Source organism: Hippoglossus hippoglossus, chromosome 15 (assembly GCF_009819705.1).
Source record: "Hippoglossus hippoglossus isolate fHipHip1 chromosome 15, fHipHip1.pri, whole genome shotgun sequence".
NCBI classification, from domain to species: Eukaryota; Metazoa; Chordata; class Actinopteri; order Pleuronectiformes; family Pleuronectidae; genus Hippoglossus; species Hippoglossus hippoglossus.
In genome coordinates, this window is record NC_047165.1 from 19,596,018 (window position 1) to 19,604,463 (window position 8,446).

General features: G+C 41.4%; 1 protein-coding gene across 1 annotated transcript; it reads right to left on the minus strand.

Moving 5' to 3' along the window:
* Positions 1 to 259: 259 nt before the first annotated feature.
* On the minus strand, positions 260 to 5,070 carry ccnj (cyclin J). Its single transcript, XM_034609408.1, has 6 exons — positions 4,938 to 5,070; positions 4,638 to 4,727; positions 3,489 to 3,699; positions 3,098 to 3,397; positions 2,145 to 2,304; positions 260 to 1,217 (listed from the first exon to the last, which is right to left on the minus strand). The coding sequence occupies exons 2-6, from the start codon at positions 4,704 to 4,706 to the stop codon at positions 896 to 898; spliced, it is 1,062 nt and encodes a 353-aa protein (XP_034465299.1). The 5' UTR covers positions 4,707 to 4,727; positions 4,938 to 5,070; the 3' UTR covers positions 260 to 895.
* Positions 5,071 to 8,446: the final 3,376 nt, after the last annotated feature.

The window sequence follows — 8,446 nt, forward strand, 5'->3', positions numbered from 1 at the left end:
ACCTGACTACAGTTTACACAAGTTGAAAATATTCCACTTTCATGGCAGATTTATTCACTGGTTTTAATAAAAATTTGAGTAAAAACTAAAATATTTCTCTCTGAGATTGAATGGAGTACAAGTAGAAATGCTCAAGCACAGTACATTTACTTACATTTTTCAAGTAGTGTAAGGATTTTAATACAGTAATATATAAAGATGCCATTTTGAACCAGAACCTCATTTTAGGGAACATATCAAAGAAATCAACAGGACAACATTTCAGTTCAACCAACACAGTTTTGTATTTTATTTAAAACTATCTTCATAGAAGTGCACAGCACTGACCGAAATCCTCTGTGTACAGAAGAGCAACAATTTTCTCTGCAAATAAATTGAAATCTAGAGGAAAATATTCTTTACTACTTACACAAATAACACTCAAAACAAAATTCGAGGCACCGACGTAAATCCCTTTGATTAATTCCTGTTTAACTAAACAGTAATGTCCCTAAATAACACAGGCACAAGGTGAATACGTACAATACTTCTGAGGTATTTTGGCTTAATTACAAGACTTTTGGTCTGTAGCTAAATTATACAGTAACACTAGTCAGTACAGCGGTGCAAACTCTGCCTCTAGTTACCTCACAACAACATTCATTACAGATATCTCAAACTTCGTGAAACAAAAAAATCCTCAAGCAGGCTCTCCACAGAAAATTACAGCAGAGTATGCATATTGCACATTGCGTTCACCTTATGGTTCAAAGTGCTGCCACAATTTCATCAAGTCTCTTCAAATTAAAAACACGCTTTTTTTTTCCCTTCGAGGGTATTCTGTTATGTTGAGGAGAAACAGATCCCCAACACTTTTCTCTTCCTTTTCAAAAAACGACTAAATCCTAGAAATCCATCATCTGTCAAAACACGGAGCGGCACAGGTGTAGTGCATGCTGACTTGGTAAGCCCTGTTTGTGAGGTTGGACTTTGGATCCAGTGAGGCAGAGATGGCCTGGGTGCTGCTGTGCTGGGGGCCATTGGGAGCCGGCAGACTGGTGGTGGAGTGGCTGAGGTAGGAGGCAGACCTGTGGTTGGCCTGCTGGGGATACTGCAAGCTGGGCCGGTGCAGGCACTGGGCCACAGTGGCTGTCTGGCCAGAACTGTGGTACACCATCTGCTGCTGCTGCTGCTGACACTTCTGCTTGTTGGCCTCCCTGACATCACTGTCATGTGCACTGTGACACATACACAGGGACAAAGAGTTGCACTGCTGATTAGTGAGGAAATTTAGTGCTACAGGATGAGCATCACAATATGGATTGACATGCGTCTCCTCTTTAAACGTACAGAAGGAAGTTTTTAGGCTACTGACTGCTCTTAAAGTTAGGGTTGGTAATATGTTTCAATTAAATTGTATAGCGCCAAATCATAACATACATTATCTCACTTTACACAGTAAGGTAAAAACCTTAAAAATCATAGAGAAACCCCAACTGCTCCCACAATGAACAAGCACTTTTGCAAGTGTGCAGAGAAAAAAACATTCTCATTAACCAGAAGAAACCTCTGGCAGAACCAGACTCAGTGTGGGCGGACATCTGCCTCGACTGGTCGGGGTGAGCGGAGAGAAATGGGGAAGAGAGGAGAGGTGGGTGGCAAAGAGGGGAGAGTAGAGAGAGATAGAACAGGATCAGTTGTGTACCGTCATATTTGAGAGAGCGAGAGAGAGAGAGAGAGAGAATCGAGGCTGAGGGTCGACTGCTCTGTCAGATTTAAAGATTGCACTTTCTATCTTATTTGTTGAAATCCTCTCCACGTCCCCACAGACAACAATAAGTAAATTTGTCTGGAAAAAAAGTAAAAAAACTGTCTGTGGCCCTTGCAGGACGAAAAATTCAGCTTCTAGCAGTTGTCAGCTACTGCATGCTCATGTGCGTAGATTTAGCACAAGGCCAGATGAGGAGGTTGGATTTATCAATTGCATTTTTTTCAAAGTGTAGCCTGCTCTTGCGAGCTTTTCCAAGATTACCAACCCTGGCTTTAATGTCTGTGTGACAGCTTGAACAGAAAGTTGTCAGTATCTATCTGCATTACTGTCACTGAAACTAATTGTCCTTGTTGACAAGCGTGTACAGAATACAGCGTATTTTTCAGATACACACATGAGTAGTTTCTCAGCACATGGGACCAGGTTCTCCCATGTGTAGCCTGTGAGGCGCTGCAGTTGTGGCGGCCATGTAGGGGACAGGTGGAGGACGAGGCGGGAGGCGGCCACACACGCAGCCGCCAGTAGAGACGGGGCAAAACACAAAAACACATGATCTGGGGGGAGAAAGAAAACAGCAATCCATCACCAGCGCCACAAACAAAATGCAATGCTCTGCAATGGAGGAAAAAATTGCAGACACTTTGTCAGAATTGAGTAGAGGCCAGATTTGAACATCTCAATGCTCGTTTTACCACAGTAAAGATTATTAAGGAGTTAAAGTTTGATGAAAACAGCACAAGCACTTGAAACCAGTATTAAAAACAGTGACTGCTAATACAAAACTGCTTCATTAAAGCTGATTTCAGACATACACTGAGCGCCCAATTCCTCGATATTTTCTCTTGAGGAGGTGCATGTGTGAACGCCAATGTCAGGGTGAGAGCCCTGGATTTGCAGTTTAAAAAAAACCCAGGAGAAGTTGATGCGAGAGCCCAGCAGGGATCCCCCGCTGGGTTAACAACGAGCGAGTGGGGGGTGTTGATGTCTCCCAGTGAAAAAACTGTGCTAAAAACCGGAAGATACAGACAAAGGTGTCAAGAGGTTGTGGTGATAAGAGCAGATGTTAATACATCACTTCCTGCCTCTGTCTGCTGCATCCGGCTGCTCCACCTCAAACCTGAATAATGCGGAGGATTTGTTGCTGTTGTGATCGCGTCTGTTCAGGGAACCTCCCACTGTGTTGTGCATGTGTGAAATGCAAACTGTGGGTAAACTCTGTATCCAATTCAATTTTGCCCACAGGTCATGTCTGAAAACGGCTTGGGAGAATGCTACAAGCAAGTGACACAACGTCAGCTAAGTGTAAACCTAATCATATCCACTTCTAAGACCTGAAATACAACTCACCTTGCAAAGAAACCTCCAGGAAATAATCAGCATACTTGGCCATGTATAATTTAGACTTCTCCAGGCAGGTCAAGGGCCAGCCATCATGGAGGTCTCCCTCATGGATGGCAATAGACAGGCAGTATTCTATGAAATGAGCGGCCGTGGGCAGGTACAGGTTCCACTGGAAGGTTTCTAGCAGGAGCAGCTCCATGTGCAGCAAACCCTGCTTGGTCAGGATCAGGTTCATGGAGCTGATGCAGCCCAGGCTGTTCAGCGTCTCCAGCTTTGGAACCTGGTCTTCCCTTTCCTCAAACTTACCTGCAGCGAGGAAGATTTGGAGCTGGTCACCAAACACAAGAGCAATGCAGAGTCTGAGCAGTCAGACACTTGGGAGTGTGAGGTCACTTACTGGCCAACAGAAGACATGAGAGTGAGACCACGGCAAGCTGCTGCTCTGTGACATCATAGCGGTCCATGAAGAGGTCTAGCAAGTAGACAGCCAGGTGTCTGGCTGCAGGACAGAGTCTGAAGTGGTTGCTGACAACGGCTATGAGGTCCGCATAGTATCGTCTCAAATTCAGCTGAGGAGACTGGCCCTTGTACGACGGCAACTTGAGTTCCTGTTAGAGAAGATACAGTTTTGAGATCTCAGGGCCGACAAACTCTATGGTCATTGGTTTATAATCTGTTATAATACAATGTAAAGAAAAAATATACGGAATACACACAAACACACTTGGAGCTAGTCTGATGGATTTGTCAGGGCCGACATAAAATTAAATTCAAATCGTGCCAAATTACAATATATATTATCTCGAGGTGCTTTACATATTAAGGTCGAAACCTTAAAAATGACTGAGTTATAAATAATAACAGTTCTCACAATGAGCGCATTGGTTGCTCTATCACAAATGCAATAAACACAGAGACATACATTGAACGTTGTATCTTGTTGGTTTTTCTATCTTTACACAACATTGTTGTTAGACACACAAGTGGCTCAACACAAAACACATATTTGTTCCTTCAGACCCTCTTTACTGTCACCTCTGTATCAAAAAGAGTAGAGTAAAAAAATCGTTCACGTTTCGGGCTCCTTCTGATTGGAATACGTTACCTTTAAAAATCAGTTGTCTGTCATCATTTAGCATATTCTAAAATGTTTTCTCGTCTTACACCAAACAGCTTGTGTTTTCAGTAGTGATGTTACTGTTACTTGATTTCTTGTATTTGCTTCATTCCTCAATTTTAATAGAATGATTTTTCTCTCCTTTGACTGTATCTAGTATTAATGTTGCAACTTTAACGTTCGCTTGTTGGTTCTGTATTATTGTTCATTTCTGTTTCCCACTAGTGTTTGGGACCCCCCTGGAAAATAGGATGAGGTGGTTTATCCCATGACATTACATCCCTTTGAAACATTGATTTAGCAATAGATGGAGTATGAGATGCTCATAAAAACAATGAATAAAGTAACATTTAAAAAAACACTTAAAAGGTGACTTCTCCTCCATGTCTGTGTTGGTAGCCATCCCAGCAGCAGTTGTGGCCCACTCACTTTGTACCGTAGTGCCTGGTATATGTCTGTGGCCAGCTGTCCTCTCCACCATTGGTCCTCTAGCTCCATTTAACACAGTGCTTTGGAAACCTGTGAAAGCCCAAACAATCAGCTGGTGCTGAGTACTGCCGGTGATCTGCACACTGAAAAACTAATTCATGAACAGCAGCAACTAGTTGAAGTCACACGGCAACAACATGACTGTTCACGGACTGGGCATCGTGATCGATCGTCAGTCGTTCATTGTGTTGTTGTTTTCTGAAGACAGGGGGAAACGCAGATGTTAGTGTGGACACTCACCCAATGAGCACATGTAGTGATGATCACAGCCAGCTCCACTGAGGTACACTAACCGGACATGCTTGCTGACACTCACTTGTTGTAGTGAGATCCGCTCAGCACGAGTTCAGCAAACACTACTGCTGCCTTCAGGGCCCGCGGGAAACTACAGCACTTCACGCTTGTTCCTGGAGAGCCCAGGAACAAGCAAGGATAATTAACTATGAAAGACGAATAGTAGCGTTAAATAGTGGTGAAAAGAACGATAGTCAAACATATCACTTTTTCATACAAGGCTACATTAACATCTTATAATATGTTGGCATTGTCGTTTCCCGTAAGGGAGGGCACAAACATCATCTTACAACTTGACGCATTGTTGAAGTTATATAACATACATGTATAAACCGTTTGCTAGAATGTCACTTTCAACCTGACATAGACCTCAATTGATGATGAGAGTGAGATTTTTCCCATTAGCACTTGAAGGCATCATTCCATTGCTGGGACTGGTGGTGCACACAGGACGCAGCCAATTACAAGTAAGTACAGCAACTGTCAACATCCAATGGTGGCACGGACTGCTGGCAGCCAGATGCAGCCAATAGCCAATAAAAGAGAGGGGTGAAGTAATTATTAATAAAAGACCCAAATGTTCCTGAGCTACATGAGCTACAGTAATGAAGTGATTGATGTCTGGGCTTTTATTGGAACCTTTGTTCATGTTGTGCACTGAAGTGCTGGTATTTACCAGAAGCTTGTTCTGTGCACAATTCTTATGGAATCCAGTTATTTGGGCATACATGCAGATAATGCAACAACAAAAAAGATAAAGATAAAAAGATCTCAAATTCAGAACTTTAAGTAGAATAGGAGCCAAGTGTGCTGCTAGAGATCCGACAGAGGCCCAACACGTAGCCCAGGACAGACCCTGTGGAGGCAGATCATCGATGCCTTATGCCCTCAAGGGACGAAGAGGATTATGATTTAGATAATCTCACATCTGTTTATAAACTCCATAAACTGTCATTGGTTAAAATGCATCATGTTTACACCCCTTTGGACTACAAAAAATATGGACAGAAATCCCCAAATGACCATAAAATACAATTTGGGAAATCATTCTATAGCATACGTTATTTACACTATTAACACTATTTTGCACATTTTCATTTTATTTTGAGACATTTTGAGCAATTTAAGGCAACTTGTAAATGAAATCTAATGGAAATGTATTGGAAATTTATTCTGATTATTTTCAAGCAATATATTGTTGATTACGATACCCATGTACCCAGGCTATACATGAATACAAAGACACAGTGAATGACTCCTTCGGTGTTGTGTCATAAATTTGCGAATGGATGAAATATGGTTCAACCCCGGCCATTTTCTTACTTACAATAATGAATCTGATTTCACCTACATCTTTACACTGAGGTCAGTGTCACCCCTCCTAAAAACTACATTAGATCAACAATAACAGCAATTTGAGTGTATTCCCATATACATTCCTCCTGGAGAAGAAGCCATTCATGTTCAGTTTAATGTTGACCAAATGCTCAGTGTCATTTTTGTGGTACGAATTGAAAATGGGTCAGTGTGCCCCTGCAGCACAGCACTATTCAATTTGACCCAGATAGGTTAAATCAACAACAGTGTTCCATAAAATGCTTTCAAGAGACTTTCATCTGATGTAATGTCGCATGTTACCCAAACAACTCTATTTATTCATGGCCCAAATAAATATTGATTGCATATTTCATTAAAGGCCTCAGAGAATTATAAACCTTACTATTTAAAGATGTGCAATATCCAGTAGCCGAACAGCATAGTCGATTTTAGTGGGAGCTATAGAGGGAAATGTAATGTTTTGAGCCAACTGAACCAAGACAGAAAATAATTCTTGGAGGTAAAAGTAATGTGAAAGCTTTTCTGAGTTGGCACATTCATTCCTACCTTGTAGTTTATTGTGAGGAAAATCAAGTGTAAAACTATGTGTCTGAAATAAAAATCATAGAAAAAGATCAAATGGTTGCTCCATGTTTAGCCTAGATAATAAAAAAGAGCCATCCAGGGGTGGTGGCTGTGTGTGGGGGATGGCTTATAAGAGGATTGGTAATTCTATCCACTCTGTGGTAGACGCTGTTGAGGTGTTGGGTAGTCTCGTTCTTAATGGATTGGAAGTGTCTCCCGGAGGAAACAAAAGGGCGTCCTGGGTGGAGGGAGCTGGTGGTCGTCCTTTTGATGCTTTTCTTCCCTCTGGTGTCATGCAGCTCCTCACTGGAGGGCAGCAGACAGCCATTGACCTGCTCAGAAGTGTGAACAGCCCCACTGCTGAACACGCTGACAGAAACACCACAGCAGAGGGTGTAAGCTGCCTGACGGTTATTGATTTTACATTGTGTACTGATTTCCTTTGCAAAAAGAACTTTACCTCCTAAGGAGGGGGTTGATGCCATAGATCTTGACTGACTCATCTGATTTCTACATTTAAACTATTGATTCTCCTCTGTACATCAGAGGTTCCTTGGCAACTCATATTCTCATCTTCACCATATGTTCGTACAGGAAGCCATGTGAGGACCTCGCCTTAGTTTAGTTTCTGTTCCAGCTTGTTGGCAACACAAAGGTTATTCTGCCCAGTTAGGGTCATGTACATGATTTAAAAGCAAAGCTACTTGCAATATATCACACAAAATAAAAAGGTTACATACACAGGATACCTTAAGGTCATTTAAGCAGCAAAGGTGAAATAATAAGTTGGTCCAACACATAAATGTCGGTAAACACAGGATAACTTATTATTTTTAACTACATGGAGTTAAATGCTAAAATTTAAAAAATGTCTACATGTGTCTAAAACGGCAGTTAGGTAAACCTATCTTTTACAAAAAGGTCACTGCTGTGAATTAATCCCTACCTTATCATCTAGATGCAGTAAAGTGTCTCACATTTACTGAGATCAGGCCCAGTGGGCTTTTTTTTTTATGGCTGTTGAATAGTGGCACTTCATTGTGTGTTAATTTTTGAACTGCTGGACAGACCCAAAGGGCATCCTGCTTCTCTCAGACATACCAGAGGTACGATACAGCTTCACCTCCCATGTGTTGTGCAGGATAATGGGCTTTAAAATATACACTTTACCTGCCTGGGATTAATGGCAAGACAAACAAAAACACACACACACAAAAACAAGAAAAGTACATCAATTGCAAAAGATTTTTATATTGCAATGAATGAACGAATGAATGAAAATCCATATCAAAATAATTTTGTTTTGGGTTTCCTAATTTTCTATTAATGCAAGCTGCTTTCAAACATGAATCTAATCTAATCTAATCTGGACATTTTGTTCTGGAGTTCTATTCATTCATGGTCATAAATTTAGTTTTTAAGTATTTAATTATATAATACAGCTTTGTCCCTAAATATAAAATTTAAAACATACTCATAAGCAGGGGTGGATACAGGGTTGGGGCTGCTGAGATCTGATTGCCCCTGAAGTGCCCTTCTCCCGTTAATAGTAT